General features: G+C 31.3%; 3 protein-coding genes across 5 annotated transcripts; 1 reads left to right on the top strand and 2 right to left on the bottom strand.

Moving 5' to 3' along the window:
- Positions 1-4,849: 4,849 nt before the first annotated feature.
- LOC131842608 (uncharacterized) lies at positions 4,850-10,189 on the bottom strand. 3 transcript variants are annotated; one of them, XM_059191184.1, is made up of 7 exons: positions 10,062-10,189; positions 8,237-8,335; positions 7,761-7,980; positions 6,696-6,940; positions 6,557-6,609; positions 5,542-5,579; positions 4,850-4,977 (listed from the first exon to the last, which is right to left on the bottom strand). In XM_059191184.1, exons 2-7 carry the CDS (start codon positions 8,240-8,242, stop codon positions 4,868-4,870), a joined length of 672 nt encoding a protein of 223 aa, XP_059047167.1. In that variant the 5' UTR covers positions 8,243-8,335; positions 10,062-10,189; the 3' UTR covers positions 4,850-4,867. The 3 variants fall into 3 exon arrangements, with proteins under 3 accessions (XP_059047167.1, XP_059047168.1, XP_059047169.1); XM_059191185.1 differs by lacking the exon at positions 8,237-8,335; XM_059191186.1 differs by lacking the exon at positions 5,542-5,579 and having other exon boundaries at positions 4,906-4,977.
- An 8,773-nt stretch (positions 10,190-18,962) lies between these two features.
- On the bottom strand, positions 18,963-21,325 carry LOC131842584 (alpha-(1,3)-fucosyltransferase C-like). Its single transcript, XM_059191162.1, has 2 exons — positions 20,251-21,325; positions 18,963-19,325 (listed from the first exon to the last, which is right to left on the bottom strand). Exons 1-2 carry the CDS (start codon positions 21,267-21,269, stop codon positions 19,055-19,057), a joined length of 1,290 nt encoding a protein of 429 aa, XP_059047145.1. The 5' UTR covers positions 21,270-21,325; the 3' UTR covers positions 18,963-19,054.
- A 1,056-nt stretch (positions 21,326-22,381) lies between these two features.
- On the top strand, positions 22,382-24,641 carry LOC131842646 (RNA polymerase II subunit 5-mediating protein homolog). The gene is made up of 2 exons (XM_059191216.1): positions 22,382-22,481; positions 24,280-24,641. Exons 1-2 carry the CDS (start codon positions 22,382-22,384, stop codon positions 24,639-24,641), a joined length of 462 nt encoding a protein of 153 aa, XP_059047199.1.
- Positions 24,642-25,751: the final 1,110 nt, after the last annotated feature.

Genomic DNA, 25,751 nt, shown 5'->3' with positions numbered 1-25,751 from the left:
ATAGCTAAAAAAGATGCGACTATGGTATCACAATATGTAGGTGATTTTATAGGAACAGAATGTGATGTAACGAACGTTTTATGTGTGCAAGACCTTTCTCGTAATTTACTATCTGTTCCAGAGATTGTTAAAAACGGTGGTACCGTATTATTTGATCGACATGGCGTAGAAATTCGGAGCAGTGGTAAAATAATAGCTGGTAAAAAAGAAGATTCCGGCTTATTTGTAGTAAAACTGGATAAACAAATAAAATTTGAAGAACAGGCATACTTGTCTAATGAAGAAAATGAAAACTCAGCTGAAAATTGGCATAGAAAATTAGGACACCCAGGTGAGAAAATTTTAAAAATTTTACCTGATGTAGTAAATGGCGTAAAAATAGAAAATAAAAAAGGTATGATGACGAGTTGTGAAGTATGTATAAGAGCCAAACAACCAAGGTTACCATTCAAAACCGTAAGAACTAGAGCAAGTAAGAAACTTGAAATAATACACACAGATATTTGTGGCCCTTTACAAACGGAAACGTGGAATGATTATAGATATTTTTTAACTGTTTTAGATGATTATAGCCACTACACTAAAGTGTATCTCTTAAAATTTAAGGACGAAGTTACAACATTTTTAAAGAATTTTATTGCAGAAGCAGAACGAGAATCCAATTTAAAAGTTGTTACAATTCGTTGTGACAATGGTGGTGAATATACTTCACACAATTTTAAAAGTTATTGTATTAAAAAGGGAATAAAATTAGACTACTCTGTACCATACTGCCCACAATTAAACGGAAAAGCCGAACGTCTAAACAGAACTATACTCGAAAAGATTCGTTCTTTGCTATACATGTCTGAAATGAAAAAGGAAATGTGGGGTGAAGCTCTTTATTGCAGTGTATATCTGCTGAATCGATTACCAAGTGAATCAATAAATAATAAAACACCTTTTGAACTAAGGTATGGAAGGTTACCAAATCTTTCGAATGTTAGAGAATTTGGGTGTGATGCGTTTGCAAAGATATTGCCACCTAGTAAGAAATTGGATGCTAGAGCAGTAAAATATAGAATGATAGGATATACAAATAATGGATACAGACTTTGGGATGATATAAAAAGAAAAGTTATTGTAGCCCGAGATATTACTTTTGTAAAAAGAAACATTAAAAATGATGATAGTGAAGTAATACAAAAACAAGAAAAAGTAAATGTAAATACATACTTAAATGAAAAGGAAAATAAAAATAACAAAATAGTAAAAACTGAAATAAACAATGAAACAGAAGAAATAGATCAAATAGAAAAAGAAAACAATGAGGAAATTAACCCACGATTGTTTGAAGACAATTTTGTAGTAGGATCTACTTCTGAAGAAATAACAGATCACACAGAACCAGAAGAAAGTCTGGAAAAAAGGACAAGAAAGCTACCAGAAAAATATAAAGACTATGTTTTGCTAACCTACGAAGAAGTATTAAAAAGTCCTGAAAAAGAGAAGTGGGAAAGGGCAATCGAAAGTGAACTAAATTCTTTAGAAGAAAATAATGTTTGGAAAATAGTAGATAAATCTGAATCATATGGTCATAAAATATTAACTAATAAATGGGTATTCAGAATTAAAGAAGATGGCAAATACAAAGCAAGATTAGTCGTAAGAGGTAATGAACAACAAGACGTAGACTACGACGATATATTTAGTCCAGTTGCATCGCAGACCGCAATAAAAACATTGTTCGCCATTGCCGCAGCTAAAAACTACAATATTATGACGTTTGATGTAAAAACAGCCTTTCTCAATGGTAAGTTGCGTGATGATGAACAGGTATATATGAAAATTCCTAAGGGAGTTCACTGCGATTCTAAAAATAAAGTATGTAAATTAGTGAGGTCGTTATACGGACTTAGACAATCTCCAAAAAGGTGGAATGAAAAATTCAACGAAAAAATAAAAGAATTGGGATTTAGTCAAGTAAGAAACGAACCTTGTATTTATAAAAATCAAGAAATGTCAGTTCTTTTAGCTATATATGTTGACGATGGACTAATCATTGGTAAAGCAGAAGACTTAACACAGTTGTTGTTTAGACTAAATGAGAAATTCGAGATTACATCGTGTTCTGAACCTAAGTGGTATTCGGGTATGGAATTAAAAGCAGATAATGTAGGATGGCATCTAACACAAACTGAATACACCAAATCACTTTTAAAGAAGTTTAATATGGATAAGTGCAAACATGCCCAGACACCCGCAGGAGAGGGAGAAGTAGAGTGTGACAAAGAGGAAAAGTTGATATACCCTTATAGAGAAGCTGTAGGCAGTCTCCTATATTTGTCAACAAGAACTAGACCGGATATAGCGTTTGCTGTCAATAAAGCTAGTAGAAATATGGAGAATCCTCAGAAAAGGGACATAGTAGCAGTTAAAAGAATCTTTAGATACCTTTCCGGTACCATAGAGGATGGTTTGTGTTACAGGTTCGATTCCAATCTTAAGTTAACATCATTTTGTGACTCTGACTATGCGGGTGACTTAGAAACTCGGAAAAGTACTACAGGATATGTTATTAATCTTGGTGATGGACCAATTGCCTGGTGCTCAAGAAGGCAACCTATAGTAGCATTATCTTCTACAGAAGCGGAGTACATTGCGGCAGCAGAGTGCTGCAAACATACTATGTATATCAAGACGCTTTTAGGCGAACTAAACACTAAACCAGAAGACGTGTTATTTAAAATAGATAACCAAAGTGCTATTGCTTTGATTAAGACGGGCGTATTTAATAAACGGTCTAAGCACATAGATGTTCGTTACCACTATATCCATGAATTGTATATAAATAATGAATTTAGCATTGATTATTGTCCAACAGAACTGCAAATAGCAGATATATTTACAAAAGCCTTAAATAAAATAAAGTTTGATAAACATAAATTCTCTCTGTTAAGGCGAAGTACTTGTTAAGTTAGTTTCGTATATTATTAATTTTATCATGTACTGTAGTTATAGAAATAATTCTCACACGTGTGAAAATTAGAAGAGAGTGTAAAAAAGAAGAAATTAATTTGTTTTTTGTTTTTTAAAAGGATGTCACAAAAGCTGTCTAAATATAATAGTTGTTCTGTAAAGACGTAAAATTCTTTTATTCCAATTTTCCTCGTAAAACCCTTCAGTACGAACACAGACTAGACATTCTGATTAAAATTTTATTATACATGTATTTTCCTACAAAAATTAAATCACGTGGATAAAAAAATGTAAAAGTGAACATTTTTTATGTAGTTTGAATGGCAAACAATATATATTTTATTAAAGAAAACTCTCACAATTAATAACTTCCCCAATTTAATTATTAAGGCCTTGGATATCGTATATTCTTTGAACAATAAAAGTTCCCACAATAACATGTTTTTTTCCCTAAAATATTTTATTCTTTTTCAAAACTTCCTGATTTCTTCCAACTTTATTTGAACTCGGAAAAGTTCATTATACTACAGTATGAATTGTGCATTTAGGTCAAATTTTATGAGAACTCGCCTTGTACCGTATTAGGAATGTTCAAGATTAGGCTTTGTAAAATATTCATACGAAAATATTGGCAAACAACAAGATCGAAGAAATACACTTTGTCGAGATAATGTGTGTCGTAATTGTAATTACCAATACAATTATTATTAAACTGATCACAATTATAAAATTCTTAATTGACAGTCACACATTTTTTAACTGAATAACGTCAAGTTATACAAGTTTTCTTTAAAAGCGGAACTGGCAAGTTTCTTGCTCATTCTTCTTGGCTAAATCTGCATTTCAAAAGCGGTAGAATAAAATAAAAACTATTGAAAAGAGCTTAAAATTCAGTTTATTTGAATAAAGGCTGTTTTTATTATTTTCCTAAATCTAGTGGCGGAATTTTTATCTTATTAGTAGCAGATTAATTCGACGGTTTCGCTTTAGCGGTTTAGCAAACCGCCTATGGTTGCGGATTCGATTCCTTGCATGGTACAAACATGGTATGATATGGTGAGAAAGGGAGTAAATAACGGAATGACTGCGAACAGAGATGAATGGAAGAGAAAAACATATTACGCCGACCCCAAATAAATGGGATAAGGAAGAAGCAGATGATGATGCATGGTACAAACATTGTATTATAGTTATATTCGAATTATGTGTCTTTTCTGAGTATATTGTATGTATCTGTATATTACATCAGTTGTCCAGTCTGTCTCATGCGTCAGTACCCTGTCTCATGCGTAGTCATACATACCTATATGTATAGCCATGTAATGAATAGGGGACTAGTAGCTGTGCTTAGCTGGAACTAAAACGCGCTGTCTGAATTGCCCTGAGATATTACTATTATTATTATTATTGAGAATATGTCATTTCTGATAGAATTTTGGAAGTTTTCTATTTTATTAAATTTTCAATATCCATGTCGTTCTACGCTGTCGTTTATTACCTTTATATATACTTGAAATACAGGCTGGATATCATGTTATCAAACACAAGATTTAGAATATGGAAAAAAATATATATCTATATGCTGTGTAAGTACATTTTTGTGTTTTTTTTGCATTGAACGAATACGCTTAACGAATATATACTTTCGAATAAGTATTGGAAAATTTAAAAAGGTATTTATTCTCAGTACAAACTATAATACAAAACAGTCATTTATGTCGACAATTTTCACTGTTTAGTTCATGAAACACAAGTTATATTCTATGCACGTCCTTGATTAACAAATGATTATTATTTTCCTATTTAAGAAAAACTTCAAAGCATTATTTACGAATATGAGTTTTATTAGGTCCCTATGCCATTTATTGATTTTATGAATATATCTACCCTAACTTTTAATGGGTATACTCTATTTTGTTTCTAGATTAGATCGTCGCTGGTCATCATCACAACACATGGAGCAGCATGAGCTTCTATCAGAGATATATTTTTCACGTGATTGAGATGAAGATGATTGGTCTGTGAAATGAAAATAGGAACATATTGAGTAACAAATTATAATCGATTATAATTTCATTTAGCAATGAAATATAAGTCTCTGTAAAATCTTTTAGAAAATTCTGAATTTAAAACAATTGTAATATTTTCTCATTTGATACAATTACAAGACTAGGTACCTATAATTATTTTGTACTAACAAAGTCAAGATCTAGATCGAAGGTGTTTTATTTGGAAGATTGGGGATTTTACCAGGAAAAGAAACATACCTACCATCTCATAATAACCGCTCGACCACCGAGGTCACACTCGGCGGTCTAGCAGTTTAGCATGTCGCTTTACTTCCAAGGATCGTGAGTTCGATTTCTCGCACAATGGAAACCTTTGCTTTTGGGACTAGATGACTTTGTGTTGTCATGAATAAAGAAAAATATTATTGTTAACTGTTTGTGTGTATAGATAAAAATAACGACGAACTATAAAAACATTTTGAATTTGCTTCATTGTACATAAATATTTAACAGATTTATTTAGAAATAAAAAACAAGAATATTTCTGAACTTGTATAGATTGGACGACACTTACTTGGGTGTGTACAAGTCGGCAAACTAGGAACGGTTAATCTAAAAAAAAAGTTAAGGCGAAACTTTCATGATAAATTCATAAGCAATTTCTACGAAAACACGTCTCATGTTCCATCTCTTTCAAATTTCATATGTGATCTGTCCCTTTAGGAGCGCCGCATTATTGATATATTATCTTAGTAAATAAATAAGTATTTCCGTGGCAGATTTCCTTTCAAGTATTTTTTGTCTTGTTATTGAAATATTGGAAATCTTATCAAAACAAAAAATGAGAATACTATGGTATATTCTATAAGAATGTCTCAGCCCATGGGGCTGTTATATTGGGTGAGCTTAAAAATATAAAGCGCACATTGTAATTCAGGTCAATACATAGTTACATATAGAATAGACTGTAAAAGATTGTCTACGTGGGAATCTCCATCTCACCTATTTCAGCCGTTAAGCAGCTTTCTTTGGAGGCAGTGAAAATAAAGAACAAAAGGTCACATATTAGTCCGCTGGAATGATAACGCATCAGTGGTATCACGATCGTCACATGATAATGTGATGTCCGTAGTGCTGATTGTATATAGTCCACGATTACTGCTGCATCAGGAGAGACATCAGCATGTTTGGTATTCAATTTACATAAAACAAACTGCAAGAAATTTGCGATATATCTCCAATTATTTTAACATATGAAATTGTTACACAAATATAATTTAATACCACATTTAAGAGTTCTTAAGTATAATTTTATGTAATTTGTAGGTACTAAAAACTGTAAATATGGCAACGGATTAGATATTTCTAAAAGCATTTCAATTTCATAAAGATGACGTAAGTATCTGCGGTCTATTGAAAAAGGAAACTCACCAAAATGTGCCTGGGAGATAATAAACAGACTAATATTCCTTTCTTATATATCGTCTGTGATGTCTGTAGTAGGTATAAACAGTACATAGGATATAAGTACATTATCTAAAAGTTATTGACCATGATTGGGATTGGTTATTAATATAGATTAACTTTACCTTATAGAAGAACGGTTATTACATGTTAAAGATCTCTTATTGGGCATACAGCTCTGAAAAAAAAACAAGTACCTGAAGTGACATCTTTCGTTACCTTTATAGTAAGTTCTAATAGAACAGAGTATATATATGTACTTACTTTAGAACAATTTGAGAACCCAATATTTTTAAGTACTTTTTCATCATAACTTGCAACACTTGGCATAGTGTTTGTATTTGTAGATGGCATTGAGGTTTTCTTGTATACATCTTTGTAACTGCGTACATCGATATTGCTCTTCGATAGGTTTCTAGAATTCCCATATTGTAGGTTATTGCTTGGTGTGTTAGTATTACAGCTAAGGGACAGACCAGAATCTTGCAATATTACGTTTGGTGTATTGCCTGGAATTAAATATCATATTTGGGTATGTTTGTCTCGTATATAGGATACATTTCATATGTTGTCATATTTTGAATAATAGTCTGAGGGAGAGAGACAAAGGGCGTGACCACAGCTACTAAAATGAAACTTGTTATTTGTTGCATTGTACAAAATAAGAATATATACTAATTTGTAATCACTGTATACTAACTTTGTTTGTTTATTGTATAGTATATAGTTATTATTCAAAATACTAAATATAATAATAAATAGAAATATTGAAAATTCGAACCTAAACTATATATGATTCTGACGGCAGTCAAATATTAACTATTTTCCGTAGTTTTAAATATAATACCCGCGACTTCGTCTGCGTAAAATAGTGATCTTGACCAAATAATGAAATAATATTTAGTAGTCTAACCAAATAAAATCCAAATAAAAAGGTTTCATCGTTCTAGGTTAAAAAATGACGATACGATAAAATCTCTTATCCTTTCAACCCTTCTTCTATATTTATGTATATTTAATAAACAGTACAAAAAATAAGTTTCAAGCTTCTAGCTTTAAATATGACGATATTTCTATACAATCTTGCATCTCCCCTTTCAACCCCTTAGAATCCTTCTTTCGCATTAAATATGTCCTTTCTCGGGGTCTTGACTATCCGTATGCCAATTTCATTTAAATCAGTTTAGTAGTTTTGGCGTGAAAGAGAAGACAGACAGACTGAGGTACTTTGGCATTTATAATATTAGTAAGAACATGTGTATTGTGCATGTATAATATCCGAAAACAAAAAACTGATAACTATTATACTTACATTTTAGAATGACTTACCTGTACCATTTGATGTTATAAGTAACCGTTCAGTAATAGCCTTCAACACATACATCAGCATAACAACTAAAGTGCCAATAGCTATGGATATGACAATCAGAGATTTTTTTATAAAATCTTGAAAGCAGTCTACGAGGTCATCCATGTAGCATTCTAGACTGTCGACTAGCGCCGAATTGGTACACATTTGTATTTTATTTAAAAAGTATAATAGATATACCTGCAATTAATAATTATAATAAAATATCTTTACATAGTAGAAAACAAGAAAACCGACGCTGTCTATTCGCTTATAACTTTCTAATTAAACTACGGATTTTAATGCAGTATTTAGCAATAGATAGAGTGATTCAAGAGAAAGATTTATATGTATAATACTTGTGTGTTACAGTATAGAAAAAGCCGAGAAATTCAAAGATTTATAATGCATCCATTAGATGCCGGTATGGGCCGCTAGTAAGTAATAAATACATAACTGTCATGACTGTCCCAGGTAGGCTTTTAAAGGATGATAATAGAAAGTTATCCAACTGCGCTAATGGTATACATTGGCGGAGCACCAATAAATGTTGAAACTATAAAAATGAAATCAGGTCAGTTAGCCTATTGTGGAATTGACCACGTATTAATCACGACGATTTCCAGAGTGGACTTCATGGAGGTCCTAGCTAATACAGTACATTGCTAGCCACCCAGTTTTAATATTAGTTAATATAAAACCATAAATATATATTTTTTTATAAATAATACCTATATAAATATATAATCTTGACTGATATCCTAGATAGGTATGGTATGGTATGATATGGTAAAATTAACGTATCTGGGAAATGAGCCTTGTTGGTTAATAGTGTTTCCATTACTGAAAAGTGAGTCAGAGAGAGAGAAATATATTTTTTTTATCGCCCAGATTTGATTTCGCTATCTTTTTTGATGGAAATTTGGGTACTAATCCTAGGCCACTTAATAAATATACGATGATCATGACACTTTGTAAACAGTCATCTGCGTGTATGCCTCATATATATTTTAGGTGACAATCTTCACAATTTGTAAATTACGCTTAGGTTGTATTATGAGAAAAGTCAGTGAAATTACAATATAACAGGCATAAAATTTTAGACCTACGGAACACATGATAACACATGAACGCTATTATCTTAACGTAGGCCTTAACATATTAACGTAGTATGTGTAGTAATACCTATTCAAACTCAAAATTAGGAACCATTGTTCATATGAATTACTATTTTTTTCTTTTGGATGATAATGGAATAATGAACTAGCTTGCACCAACGGTCTAAGTTGGCGAGAGCACTAGTGGAGGATGATAATGGCAAATTGCAATTTTCTACGGTGAGTTTTAGGGACAACCACCTGGAGGTCAACCTGACATGGTACATAATTAGCAATTTTATTATTTTGGTTATTAGTCCACATTACTAACAAACACCATCCCCCCTAAGTACAAATTGTTATATTCATATAACCAATATCACGCAAGTAGTTTATCGTTGATTACAATAATCTGTCTAATATCGATACCAAGAGTCACTATTTCGGATATGGTTCCAGAATTAATATTACCATAATTGTTCAGGCCGTCATTAAAATGCCTATTGAATAACAATTCACGCTTATCTCCCTGGAATTGCTTCTAGTCTATAGTACCTACTGCTGGATGCAGATACCGGTAAATGACCATAACATTTGATTATAGATTTTAAGGCTTGCATAATAGGCATGGGTATATGGCCTGGTAAATTCACCACAATGGGTTAATTGGTTGACCAAAAATCATTTTCTACTGATGCTGGCTGGCTGGATCTTAATGTTAGCGCAGGCAGGTGTATTATTACATACAAAACCTTTATTATCTAGGAATTTGATTGTTTGTCGATTTATAAATGTATTTTGACTGGAATACTATAAGTAATAGTAGGAAGGTATAAATTCGCCTGCAGCACTCACTTTGCAAGTAGTGTTTAAAGGGTGGTAGTGATATAGTATTGGGCATTAAATTTATAGAGTACGGATATATGTGGACTAGACATGACGAATATCATTTGTAAAGTTGATTGTGTTGTAATATAGACTGTATGCTATAGGACACAGTTACAAATTTTCATTGTTTCGTCTATCCCCGTTTTCTCATTTCATAATTTGTTTTAAGTTCTCCTTATTTAATATATTAGAAAAATCTGATATAGTCTAACTTGACATTTATATAGGTTATATGATATGTTGTTTTTTATTTGTTAATCGGGTTTATATTACAAGTAAAAGATACCAAAGACATACCAGGCAATTCTTTTTACATTTTTGAAATATTGCGAATATTTCCTATACGCGAAAACGGGGCGCATAGTATGCAAAATTTTTGGTACTTTAGGTGTGAAATCAGACGCACATAATATAACTATACGTAATATCTGTCACTGTCATAATGATTAATGTCGTGATTTTTTTTATTTCACAAATAAATTCTTTTAAACTAGTGAACTTATACATAGACAAAGAGTAACTTTTTATATTATCAATAATGAGAATTGCGAAAGTCTACCAATTGAAACAAGTACATAAGATAAATTAAATAATTTAGGCTATGCTAAATATCTGAAACATATATGAATAATCTTTTACAATAAATACGAAAAATTATACCCATAATATAAATGAAGTCTATATGACATGGCTATATGCAAAATATTTCTATACGGAATAGTAAAAAATCTGTAGACATATCAAAGTGGTTATAACTATAATAAATTAGTGCAGTGCTAATTAGTGAGTACAGTTTTGTTGGTGAAAACTCGACCTTACGTCCTTATGTTTACTTAGTATTCCATAAACATTCTATATTGATTGTATCGAATATGCTTGTCTCGATGTTACCTACATCAGAAATGCTCAGAAAAGCTGAAGCCCTAAGAATTTCCAATAATATTGCCGCTCAAAAGTAACCATAGTAACGAACAGAAATATATTCTCTTCGAGTATCAATCTCCAATACGCTTGATTCTTCACTCTACCGAGATAAAACAGTTCTAGACAGACACCAATCACGTGTAAATTATCTGTCTATTCGTATACCATCCATTCAGAGCTAACTTTTATAGTTCTGTATTTGTATATTTTTATAGAATGATATACAAGTTGGCAACCCACCTGATGGTAATTGGTAACCTATATATATAACACGTGAACTGCACCATAGACATTTCCACCGATCGATTGCCCGTCTAATTCAAATTTACGACGACTTGAGCTGAGGTCCTAATCTCTAGCGATGTCCTTAGACTACAGTGATATCTATCTGTCAGGCAAGAGTTAGTCTTCAGCCGCTCCATATGTACTTCTGCGGATTTGTAGTGTCATCTGCACTCGTCGTCGGTCGTTGTCGTATCCCGTAAAGCAGTAAAGGCTTTAGGCTTTAGTAGCTGCGGCCATCAGCATTCGAGTAGTCCGAGAAAAAATCAATGGACAAGTTTTTATGTGATGATGCGTTGAATATCATTGCCTTATCCTTTACGCGAAACACAGCTTAGCAAGCTGTTTCATGGAGAGAGAGGTTAGTTACTTCTCTTTTGTTGTCTCTAAGGCTGATTTTTTACTATATGTCTATATACTATACTATACTATACGTCCATTATATTAAAATCGAAAGCATATTGGTCTGTTTGTCACTATTTCTTGATTGATCTCAATGAAAAAATGGTGTGAAAATAGATTGTATAACGAGGACGAATGTAGGCAATCTTAATCAATTATTTTAAATAAACCAGACGAAATCGAGGCAGTGAACTAGTTATAAAAAAATTTGTGCTTATTCAAGAAAACTATCGAAGTTGGCACAGGCATGGCAGATTTTGTATAATCCGTAATAAACGGGCTATATTTCGCGGTCTAGGCCCGTCATCTCGTGGGGTATCGTATGATGGATCGCTGGTCCGTTCACTTTGATTTATTTTATTATTACAAAGAAAATGTAGATATGTAGATCTGTTTTTGTCATAAAGTTTTCTCAGCTTAAGAATAACGTTTCATAATTTATTATTTCTGCCAAGTAATTTCATATGACTTCTCTTGCATAGGTACCTAAATTTATTTCCAACGTGATTTTTAAGTCTATAGGAACATATAAGAAATTTGACATCGTTAATTTTAAAAATTAATCCGGGACACGGCAGTAGGCTCACCCTTTCCACGCTTCATCTGACTTGTATTATAGATGCAGAAGTTTGTGAGAGTGGCTGGGCGGAGGGATGGTTTGTTACTCTTTCACGCAAAAAGTACTGAACGGATTCTAATAAACTTTTACAATAAAAGCTAGTACTAATATATAAATTACTAGCTTCTTTCGGTAAGTTACTATTGTTCTCAATAACTAACGCCATACACGTTGGTTTTCCAAAAATTTGTTTAGGTACATCTTTTTATAAGTACTTTAGCTTATGTAAGTACCTACATATAATTTATATTTCTAGGCCCATATGCATGTCATATTATGACGTGATGATTGTGGAGCTATTCATGCATCAATGTAGGAGACTGACGGTTACAACCTTTTTTCCATTCCAATTTTGTAGCAAATAGGAGTTACTGTATATACATAATAATATTTGAATTATATAGAATAACTAGCTGTCCCACGACTTCGTCCGCGTGGAAATTTACTTTATTCTAAAATAAAAGTAGCCTAAGTTACTTCTTATTACATCAGCTACCTACAAAAAAAGTTCCGGCAAAATCGGGCCAGCCATTTCAGAGATTAGCCGGAATAAACAGACAGACAAAAATGAAAATGTTATTTTTGTGTATGTACCGTATTTATATTCATAGGCATGTAGTAAAAACGGTTATTTCAATATTACAAACAAACACTCCTGAGTCGTCTGTGTCACGGGTCATCAAGTCCCCTCACTTCACCCTTCGGATACCTAGTACAGGCACTGTTCTTGACGAATCTGTATTTTAGCATGGAATTTTACATGCCTCAAGCATGTCAAATTCCTCATGTCAAAGGCTCTGTTTCACTTTATATCATGTGTATGTTTTTGTGGAGAAAAATAAATATAATATTATATTACTGTTCGAATGTTTCAGAACTGTTCAATTCGTGTCCTATGTATTTATATTTTATTTGATTTATTGCAATTCGGGATAAGGGCTCGAACATTATTAAAAGGCAAAGACGTGAAACATTTGGCGGGTGACATATTGGCGACCTTATTATTTATAGGGTGCGACTGACCGTAGTCAGTGATTGATGAGCACTGAAGCGGTTTTGTAGGAGACAGAGAGATGGATGTGAGGTTGTGATTTAGCAAGGAATAAAGAGGAAATTTTATAGAACATATAACATAAGTGAGCTTAGATCATTTATTTGGATGTGTTAAAGTCAAACATGAGATTGTTGTAATCAATTTAAGAAAATATAGGTTTTCCATAAGTGGTAGTTATCCGCGACTTCGTTAGTATCTGAGAAATGGTCATTCACCATATAATAGTCTTTATCTCCTTTTTCAAGTTTCATCCTTTTTTTTTTTTTTGTTTTTTTTTTATTCTTACATTTCTTTAGGGACTTTTATCATAATATGATAATGCCAGTCCCATCGTATCTTATTACTAACTAATCTTATCTTCTACTGCACAATGAAAATAAAAATTTTGCTGGCGATGATACAGGATCAGATAGTATACCGTGGTACATACCAACATCAAGCCGATTCAGTACTAGTCGGAAACAAATGACGAGGAATCCGACATTCCGTTAAAAGATTTAAATATTTTATCCAATTTTTCAAATCATGTTGAATTTCCATAGGAAGCGGTTTATCCCATTCCAAACCTATTTTCCAACATTTTTATATATATTTTATATAGTGCATGGATAATAAAGCCTATAGGGTCGCAAATGCTCTGAGCGATAGATAATAAAGTTCTTTTCGTCATAATATTATTCTCATTCATAGAAGGAACCTTGCAAAATAGTTCATCGCTCCGTGGGTCCCAGTTGAGTCCTAAAACAGACGTCACTGAAATAGTATCATCTGTTATTACTGGTCCCGTTACCCAGCATCTTAGTTCAAATTTACCCTATAATTTCCTTTGCCTCATTTATAAATTTATTCATACTTTCTTCATCTTCCACACTTACTATACAATTATCACAATAAAAGTTAGATTTAAGTTTATTAGCAGTATCTGACTCATATTTTTCTAAATGATGATTAATTGTAGCCATTAATAAAAAAGGACTTGTAGTTACGCCGAATACAACCCTTCTATGGCGATAAGTGACTACAGTCTTCTTTTCCTGATGTATATCACGCCACCATAAAAACTTCAAAAAATTGCGATCTTCTTTATTAATTGATATTTGGAGAAAGGCCTTTTTAATATAAGAGCTACTATTCCTATAGAACCATGCCTAAATTTGATAAGCAACGATGGAATTAATTCAATATAATTAGAACCTTTTTCTAAACACTCATTCAATGACAAACTTTCTTTATTAATACATGCAGAAGCATCGAACACGGGCCGAATTTTTGTAGTGAGACTAGACTCGCGAACTACTGCATAGTGAGCAAGATAGTGTCCTGAGTTATGATCTGGTTCATAACGACTTCTATAATAGATGAATCTAACCACTCCTTAAACTGTTCATTATACTCTTTCATAATACCTAAACGAGACAAACGTATAGTGGTAGATTTTAATCGTTTTAGAGCTAGGTCGTAATTTGTGGGTAAATTTATAGATATATCCTTCCAGGGCAATTCTTTACAGCTCATACCTATCTTCCTCATTAATGGATATCGTATCTTTAAAGAATTGTAATACTTCTTTTTCTCTCTCTGTCTGTTTTCTAACTTCCGGTTCATCTTTAATACCTATAGTTTCTAAACTAACACGCAGTTTCATAGATCCTCTAAGTTAAATGTACAAGATAAACTAACAAGACTTTCTTCAGCAACATGAAACATATTAGATATTGGGCCTTGTATTGTCCAACCTAGCTTAGTTTCCATAGCAACAAGATTACCATCTATTTATCATACGCCCAGTAAACAAACTACCTAAAATATCGGCTCCTATCAAAATGCTCATATATATATCATCAACTATATCATTTAATACAACACCCTGTCTTTTTAATTTAGACAACAAAATAGGTTGTTTTAATTTAGGTAAATCATTGCAAATATTCATTTTCTCTATATAAGTAAGTTTTATCCTTGTAACAAAACATAACCTATTCACCGAGTTCCAGTTACAAAATGTTGTTGTATCATCATTACATAGTATAAAACAAAGTCGCTGTCGCTGTCTGACCATCCCTATATATGCTTAAATCTTTAAAACTACGCAACGCATTTTGAAGCGGTTTTAATACATAGAGTGATTTTAGAAGAAAATTTATATATATTTATATATAATACATATACACCCCGTGAGAAGCCGGGGCAATAGCTAGTAACAAACATAAAATTAATACAGTTAAGTATAAATAAATAATTAACAGACAGATTTAATTATTTCCACATACACATATATTTTTTGTTGTAGTACAAATAAAAATATACGTATGCAAATAATATCTATAAAATACACAAATTTCTTCGTACTGTCGCACACTGCAAATACCTACTATAAAATAGGGTAAATACCGAATTTCCCTTTCATGCATAAACAAATCCGAATAAGATTACCTCTGTACCGAATGTGAACACTGGTCTGCGTTTCTATAATATATTTAAGAGATTTTCTTTCGACATATTTATCTATAGAAGATATATTTGACCTACTGCCCTACAGTATATAGGTGGACAGCGTTCTGGTGGATATTCAGAGGATATATAGTAGTAAATACAATTTATTACTGATTTCATGACAGTCGCACTTAAGACATAACTGTTACTTAGAAACAAGAACACAAATTTTAAATGTAATAATAATAATATCAGGACAATTCACACAGCGCTATCTATTCCCAAGTTAAGCTAGCTAAAGTTTGTGTTATGGGTACTAGATAGCTGATACAAATACATATTTTTTTCCGTAAATACACAATATACATACATAATCCACAACGAATGTGCCTGATAGGATCACATGATAATATGATCCGGAGTAATGATCTTGTATGCATAATTGTATATATATACTAAGTAACAATAAATGAATTGGTTTTTAGCGTAGCGGCCTAGTCTAAGATGACATGTTTTCGGATGCTACAATTTTATTGTCTTTTCTGAGTAACGAAACATATCTCCCAAAGCAAGTTGTTTGGCGGCTGAAATATTTTTATTTTATTTATTGAAACTTTAATGCACATATTGAAAAATAAATGTGCATATGGCGCACTTAATACCATAAGGCATTTTCGCACAGTCGACCATAGAGCAAATAAAGATAAGTGAGCGGTGTATTTAAGTAAATAACATGAAATAAAAATAATAATAGGAAGTAGGTACAAATAATATAACAAATTATGAGAGACAAAAGTACCGCCGCCAGTACAAGGTCATCTTTGTACAATTTCTATATAGGTACAGCATAGTCCACATTATTTTTATTATCTATTTATAAAATTATACTGTTTATTGTTAATATAAATTGTACTATAATTGCTGATTTCAAGGCTTCAGATTATTATTTTAATTATATATTTAAATTATGAGATATAATGGAACTACATTCCATAGATCCTGTATAAAAATGTATTTTAATACACAGCACTAAATAATTATGGCTATATACGAGTAAGTATAATACGAAATAATTTTCTACTGATTGCCGAAATGAATGTAAAAAAACATTTGAATGCACATGACAGAGGAGGTTGCCGCAATGGCAGATTAATTTTTGATTTGTTATCGACATTTCCATCACGTTAGACTCAGTCAGTCAGTATAAATTGACACAAAGTTTCTTTGATGTCGGTCAGTTTTGGACTTACTATCTTCTAGATGGAATAATGAAAATTTAACATTTTCAATCAGTCAAGGGAACAATCAATATTAAATCTTATATAATTGTTCCAACGTGTTTGTACGTTAAATAAGGTAATAGTGTATGTTAAATTATGTGACAGACAGTCGCAATTGTGCCGTAAGGTCAAGTAGGTCTACGTAAATGTTTTTGTCACCCATATAACAATTTATGTAAATACAACATGTATTTTTTAGATGCATTTGGAAAAAACACGCAGTTTCAATGTATGTTATCGAAATTGAAACATTGATATGTAAAATAATATTAGTACTTTATCTTTATAGCTTAGTAAATATTTATTAATAGATATTAGGTAACAGTATTGATACTTTTTGTAAGTATATGGCTATATACTTAAAAATATGTCTTTTGTTACGTAACTGAAATGTTAAGCAATCTGCCACCCGATGGACAGCAGTAAACGCCATCTATAGACATCAGTATCACGACAGACATCACAAAATAAATTATTATACTCGTATGTTACCATTTTTGAACAATAATGTATACACCTACATATTTATGTATGTTATTCTTCTTTTGCCTGACCTAAGTCCCATTTATTTAGAGTTGGCCCGTCTGCTGGGCTGGGTACTCATGTCAAGTACTGTTCTTGTCATGTGGTCTAATGGTCGCCGCATGACGTGATCGTGCCACCTTAGGCGGTACCAAAACCATCTCCAGTATAGGTAGCTACATTAAATTATTAATATTTATGTGTGTTTGTTTATTTATCTGTAATTTTACATCGTTATGTTGCCTGTCCTTAAGTACTAGGCTATAAAAAATATATGTTCTTATTGGAATGGTAGTTTGGCTTCATTTATAATTTCGAGGTACAACCCTAAAAATTTACATTCGCGTATTTCACTTTAATTTCACGCTTCACGCATTCGTTTAGAAGAAAAATTTTATACATACAAAAACCTAACATACGTAGGTCGTTAGCCAAATAATAAAAAAATCATAGGTCGATGTACGATTCACATTAAATTAACAGTTGTAATGTGCAATGTACTGATTATATTATTAAATCGTATCATGATTTTATGGTTTGTGCACATCCAATGTTGTTGTTCGAATTTAGGCCGGTTAATTGTTGCATTAGGAAATAATTTAAATAAATGTCACTCAATTGTAAACCTATTTAAACAGTACTAAGCTTCAATGTACGAATTAATGATTCAGTAGAACGCTAATAGTGTTGAGATTCGACGTGCAATATAATTAACCAAAAGTAACTATTTATAATTGTAATACGATGATGGAATACGTAAATTTGTCACTATAAGCTAACTGACCTAACTCATTCTGTCATCCTCCATTAGTAAAAAACGGGTGGTTTTAGAAATAGATTTTTATTACAATTAATATATGATTCTTTATGGTTTAAAATCACTGCCTAACAATTTGATAACCCGCTTAAAGGAAGGTATGTCTGTTCACAGATATGTTTATGTAACTTGACTTCTTACATTATACCTGTGTATTGTATTGCTCATAATATTCCTTTTATATATATGTATTATCGCTTTGAGGATCCAAGTACTGCGATAAGAACCGGAAGATACGTCGTTACTATTCAAGGATATGTGATTAGAATTAACGGCCCTTTTGGTTACGTTTCCTGGAAACCAACTTTTGGAAAACAACTCTTTGTAGAACTATCATGTTAGGTTCCTCATGACTAGTCATAGGCTAAAACAATATCTAACAGCTACTTTACGCAAATGGATGAAAAGGGAGAGGATGACCGGGGAAAAAGGATGAACTGTATGAAAGATGATATGTATAAAAGAAGAGAATGGCTCGCTCAAATATGATAGGGATCGGTGAATGAGGATGAAATACTGAAGTACACCCCACATATTAGGACAAAGACAAGCCTATGATGATAACTTTATCATCATCATCTAATTAAAATACCCATTCCAAAATAATATTGAGTTTACGTCTTTAAAAGGCAAAGCGTACAAAACAATCGTTATTGATATAAATGTTCTACAATATTTTCAGAACTAAACGAACGAACTCGTTAGAGTGCGTCGCAGTCGACTGATTGGTTATAGATAATATTATATTTCAAAGAAAACAATAACAACAACTTCAATTGTAATATAGTTAAACACTAAAAGTATTAAAATAAATTTAAAGTAAAAACTAAATAATCTATTTGGAACATAAAATTGTCCAGTCAGACTAGATTTTACAACCTTAAATTAAAACGATTGGTTCAATATATATTCACAGTATTCTTAAAAAACAATATTAATATGTACATAAACAGTATTTTAAGAGCATAAATCTGGTGAATCCCACCATTTTCTGAAGTTTTGTAAAACTGATTTTTTGTGTAACATTTCTTCGTTGTTCAGTAATGAACAAAAACCACAATAATCATCGGTATCTATGCTCTCCGCCCTTTTGTGATACGAATAATACTTTTTCCATCTGAAGTACTCGGCATATTCTTCGGGATTGTTAATTAATTCGTTCATCTTTGCTGCCAACTTCTCCACGCCTAGTTCTCTTGCGTTCAAATAAATGCCCTCTGGCATGAACCTGCAATAGACAAAGAGCTCAAACTTTCGTATATACATTGAAAAGGACCTGTGAAATAAATTAACCACGTTGTAATTAATTATCTTTTCAATTAATAGTGGGAAACACGAACAGAGTTTTGTGGCTCTTTTATAGGTAAAGATTTCAATTTAGGTTCATACGTTCAATCTTGGTAGATCTTAGGTATTTTTTTTACAAAGCAATAACATATATTTAATCCATTATTTGTTATTTTATATGTATAAGTACATACATGCACTGCTTAATATTACTGTAAATGATTAAATGGCGATGTATTATATGTTTAAAGTTTTTTTGATTGTTTTATTTATTTTAATATATTGTTATAATGTGTTAAAATAATAAATACTTTTAAACAAGAATCATTAACACTGTCAAATGTTTTAATAACTGTGTGTTCTAATAAATATGGCCAATAATATATACAGTACAACTAACATTAGACAAGGATATTTAAGGAAACTGTCAACAATAATAAATCCATAATATAAATTTACTTATTTTTATTAATTTCTATAGCCATATTTGTAACTATAAAATACAACAAATACATATTACGTTACGTTTATCAATTGTAAGATATAATTTATTACATATAATATATTCTTTATTTTACGAGTAGTTATGTATATATAACTACTCTTTTATTGAAGGTTCCACTATAGTACCCATAAGGATATTTGCTTACAAATATGATATTGGAAGTGCTATTCCACTGCTAGGAAGGAGCTGATTCCGCTATGTGGTTGTGATATATTCATGTTTGCAGGTACGTACTACTGCGAGATATTATATTAGATGAAATTATTGAAATTGTGCAGTAAGTGAATTAGTAAATACCAACGTTAAAGTGTAATTAAAGAATTATTCGTTATGTAAGTAAAGTTCATGACATAAAAATTACCTCGTATAATTAGCACCACCATAAACTATAGGTATTGCATTGCTTTGTAAGCCTCGCAGTAGCTTTTCTGTAACGTAATCTTCGGAAAAAGAATTTTCAAACGATAAATAGAAATAATAACTTTCTTTAACGATATCATCACATATTTCTTCATTATCACGTGAACATTTCATTGTTCCACAATTTCCATACACGTCAATGGTCAAGTTATATTTTGATAATTCTCCTTTAAGGTCTTCCACATATTTCTCACGTCTACTTTTTGAATAGCAATTTGACACAAACCAAGCAGCCGTTTTCGTTTTAGTTTTAAGTTGAGTCTTAATTTCTTCGCTCACAGGATCCATGTCTTCAAATTTTATCCAATGCATAATTTTATTTGGACCTATAATGTTATTATCTGCATCCCTAACTATAATGTAGCCCCAACGAGCCTCAGAGTCAAGTCTAAATGTCCAGGTCCAATTAAAATATCCATCAAATTTATTGGAACATACTGGATAGTAATGAGACGACTCAATATTAGTAAAAACAAATTTTTGCTCAGGTGATCTCTCATGTGGTAAATTATTGAGAGGCGTACGCACAACCTCAGGACCCGCGAATGCGATTACATCAAATTTTTTTACATCACCAAGGTAGGTTCTATTAGCAGTAACTATGCAATTTGTATATGAACATTTTCTATCAATGAATCCTTGTTGACCGATCCCCATGTATACGAATGGTACATTTGTGGGTGTTGTCCATTGCAGAATATATTTCATGTTACGCTCCTCTATTTTTGTAGTTTTCTCTGTAGCATTTTGTACTTCTGTGTTCTCTTCTATTTCGATTGACACATTTTCATTATAATTTTCACTGTTTTCACTAACGATATCACTAATTTCCCTTAGTCTTTGAATAATAATATTTCCGTACCCATTTCTGGGTACATCACTCACAGCTGTATAAAAAAGTAATAAAACAGATATTAGTAGAACTAATATAAATAATTTAAATGTGAAACTTTTTCTCATTTTTAGCGGTAAGAAGAAATACGTTACAGCACAAATTGCGCGTGCGTTGCGCGTGCTTGTCGTACATCACTGAAGTAGATAACCATCATACACATGAAAGTTTATTTCTATATCTTGTTATCGTCTAGTTGTACGAATTATGATAAGAATCATACTTTTAAAATCCTATTGGATTATTCACACTACGTCGCATCTATGTTATTACTATTAGAAAAGTGACAGAATAATAATAACTATTAACGGCAACAGTAAACAGTAACGCTTTAACTTCTAGGCCATCCATGGATTCACCGTAGATGATAGGTTCATCATTAATATAAATTATGAATAAAGTACAAAGTATAATATTTCAGTTTTGGTTGTTTTATTTACGGACTTGTGCGAGAACATCATTTTTTTATGAAATTATCTGATTATTTTATTTTTAGATCACGATTTTAATATTAATAAATGCAAAAAATAGCATACATATGTGTAGGTAATCCCAGCAAGATTGTTCGTAAAATATGAATATCGTTTAATTGAAAACAGACCCTGAAATTTGGTATGTTAGAATTCGTGTATATTAATTTATTACATACATTCGTAAAAATTGTATTAATACGTATACCTATATCTAATGATATTTTTTTATGATTATATACAGTAATGTCTATTATTTACTGATAGATACATAGCTAGATAAAATATTGGATACCAATATGACAATATAATATTAACGACGAATACAAGTGATTAGATCCAATTCAATGCAGGTAGTTATTTTATTTGTACTTACAGATATAATATTATCAATTATATGACTACGAATATAAACATTAATAGAAAATATTATGCTAAGTCATATTACTAGCCAATTATAGTTCTGACAAATATTATTAATTGATTTGATTTCGAAAATGGATATATTAGCACGATATCTTAGTCCTCCAGAATGACAACGATTGAGTGGTGGTAAGGACGTCATATGACGTGAGGTTTGTGATGTTTATGTATATAGGCGAGACTTACCTTTCTTTCCATTCTGTGGCCCGGCAGTTTGTTTATTATTTCATTTATATAAAAAAATCATAACACATGTGGAAACTTGACTACCGTTACGACCTTCTCTAATGGCGATCAAATCTTCGGTCTTGGTCGCCGAAGAGTCAACACTAGGATTCCAAGCTATACCCGAACTCTATTCTACTCCTGATAATGCCTCGTTCAGAGGTGAAACACGTGTTGCAATATGGGTGTAGACTTAAATCGCCATTAGAGAAGGTCGTAATGGTAGTCAAGTTTCCACACCAAATATTTGTGGTCTCACACATGCTAATTGTAGCGGAATTAAGCAAAATAGTATAAATCTAGCAAATAGTGAAATGGACTTCCGTAAAATAACACCTAATTCGATTAAATATAAACAAGTTATAAAGCAATAAAATTATATTTCCTTGTGTAGTGAATGAAACTCAATTCAATGAAATTCTAGATATACCATAAGTTAAAACTTGCGTAATTATCTAGTTCTATATTTCCTTTAGAATTTAATCCTTTTGTCGGCAACCCCGGCTCATCTGTGTCAGATGGCCACACAAACGTGACCCTGACCACAATAAAGTAGCCGATTATCAGAGAAAGTGTTCTCCTCTATCGTTCCCGTAACCTGTGTTTCCATTATTAAATGCAACAAGTCACGGGAACAATTTTCTAAATTCACGGGAATTTCTACAAGATTTCCTTTCTTGTTTTACATTATTGTACCACACTTGAGTTAGTTAATAAGCTACTTTTAACATTATTTCCTGATAAGATATTTTTCATTGGTTCGGTAATCGGCGGTTGTACCTTCTTAATACCGTCTACAACTTAAATTGTATTCCAAATAGATAAGATATACTAAAAAACACTTAAATTTAGAAAATTATCTTAAAGTTAAATAAAGAACAATATTAACAAGTAACGAAGGCTATATCATTTTCAATAAAAACAACAAATAATTTTTAACATAAATTTTAATTTTCTCGATCTACGAGTTTTAAATAACTATCTAAAGCTAGATAACTTAACTATTTAGACGCCAGATAATAGTGATCTAAATTGACCATCGTATCCTGTAATCTGTGAACACTCAATAGAATTTGATTAGTGAAATAATATTAACTTAACACGTACGTGGGGAAAAAATTGTATAGTTCAGATACCTATGGGAAATTATTACGTCGTTAGTAATACGTAATTTTTGTTTCTGTGCCCTTATTTATTGATGATATAAATTGTTATAAATAATATAAATAAATAATAAATAGGGATAGTTCAAATAAAATAAATAATAAATTATTATCGAAACACTAACAAACGGAATATGTCAAATTTGCGTAATTTTTGCTTGTGATAATTTTTGTCGACTTTTGCTTTTAAGTTTTTGCATCACGTATTAATATATTGTTACAAGTATTAAAAAAAATAGAGTATCTAATATCCCTACCAAAATTTATTGAGTAGTTTGGAAAAAGTAGGTGGAGGTGTATTTTTATAATTTCTTCTGATCCCGACGTATGAGTATGTAAGATAAGTACTAGGTACTCGTACCTAGCAGTAATATTAATATCCTTTTAGGATATTCTACAGTTATTATTTTAATTACATACGTAAAGTCACATCACGAACAGCTGATTCGATAACTGTTATCAGATATCGTTGTCATATTAAAGATTGCTATATGTAGTTACTATATTATAAATCAACAGACTACACGAATTTACGTGTATTTACAGATATAAAAAAATGCGAGGATATATTCCAATAAAAATAATTAAGTTAGTAGTATTTTTGATATTTTTTATACTTACATTAGTAGGAATCAATAATATAAGGAAAAACATGGATTTCTCGAAACAAATATTAGTAACTCATATGGATCTACAAAATGACAATATAATGAATAAAAGTTTAAGGAATTATTTTAATAATGAAATAAAAGATAAAGCAGATAATCAAGTAATTAATGAAGCATATAATGCAATAGATGAAGAAGTAGATTATAAAGCAGATGATGGAGCAGATACTAAAAATAATCATGAAGTAGATGACGAAACAAATGATGAAGCAGAAAATAAGGTAAATTATAATGTGGCAAATCAATTAGGAGATGAACCAGAGAATAAAACATATAACGAAGTAGTTGATGGAACAAATAATGAATCAGATATTAAAGTAGAGGACAAATCGGATGATAAAATACATGATAAAGAAGACAATGAAACAGATAATAAAGCAGATGATAAATCAGATGATGAAACGTATAATAAAGCAGATAATGAAGAATACGGAGCAGACAAAATGAAATATACATTACAACAATGGACGTCAGGCAAGACGTCGACATAAATCACGACCACATATTAATTTTAAAATGAAATACAGTTTTATGAAATTTTATTTTTATAACATGTTTATGCCAAATGGGATTTACTGCTATTAAATGCTAGATAATTAGATCCGGAGACATTACCAGCAAAAATGAACTATTTGATCCACAATCCAAATGAATATGCTGAATATTTTAGATGGAAGAAATGTTACTCGCATTATAGAACATTGGGGAGTATCGAAATGGATGACTACTGTGCATTTTGTGAATTATTAAACAATGAAGATATGATACAGAAATAATCAATTATACAAGATTTCAGGAAGTGGTAGAATTTACCGGATTACTTTTGATGAACATAACTAAGGTATACAGCAATATTATAATCTCATTGAACAGTTTTATATTCGATTTAAATTATTTATTTTACTATATTAGTTATTTTTACCCATAATAAATGTAACAATAATAAAAAATAAATAAAATTTGTTTTTATTATACTTATAATTGAAGTATAATAAAAACAAATTTTATTTGATATGATTGATTATGTTTTATGTGTATTTAATTTTATACAAATTAATTTTGTGACTATTTTCTGGAGTTTTATTGATTTCTATGGGACGATTAAGGTCGTAATTGTTTTCTATAAAATTATAGCGATTATATATGTTAGTTTCCAACTATAAATAAATAGTCGAAATCTGTTTATACTTTACACGATCTGAGTTTGCGGTCTACCGAAATGGCTTTCAAATGGTTTCGTCAGTTCACCATAAAATTGTTACGAAGTGGGGGAGTTTCATTGGGGTTAAGTAAGCATTTATATATAAAATAATTGAGGTGAAAAGTTGCAAAGACTTTGTTTACTTTCACGCATTTATTGAAAACTAGCTGTGCCCGCGGTTTCATCCGCTTTAAATTTCAATAAAAAGTATAGCCTATGTTTTATTCTGATGTATAAGTTATATTACAGTAAAGTTTCATCAAAATCCGTTCAGTGGTTTTTGCGTGAAGATCCTTCTGAAAAACGGTAGATTTGGACAACTATTTCTGCGCGGGTCAGATAGTTTTGTACAGTGTTTTATTTTGACTTTTTCTTCTCTTATTCTCAAGTATTCATTCTG

This window comes from Achroia grisella, unplaced genomic scaffold, assembly GCF_030625045.1.
Source record: "Achroia grisella isolate CSIRO2021 unplaced genomic scaffold, CSIRO_AGI_Agris_v1 utg241, whole genome shotgun sequence".
In the NCBI taxonomy this organism is placed as follows: Eukaryota; Metazoa; Arthropoda; class Insecta; order Lepidoptera; family Pyralidae; genus Achroia; species Achroia grisella.
Note: the sequence above shows the minus strand (reverse complement) of the source record. Positions and strands in the feature narration are given on the sequence as shown.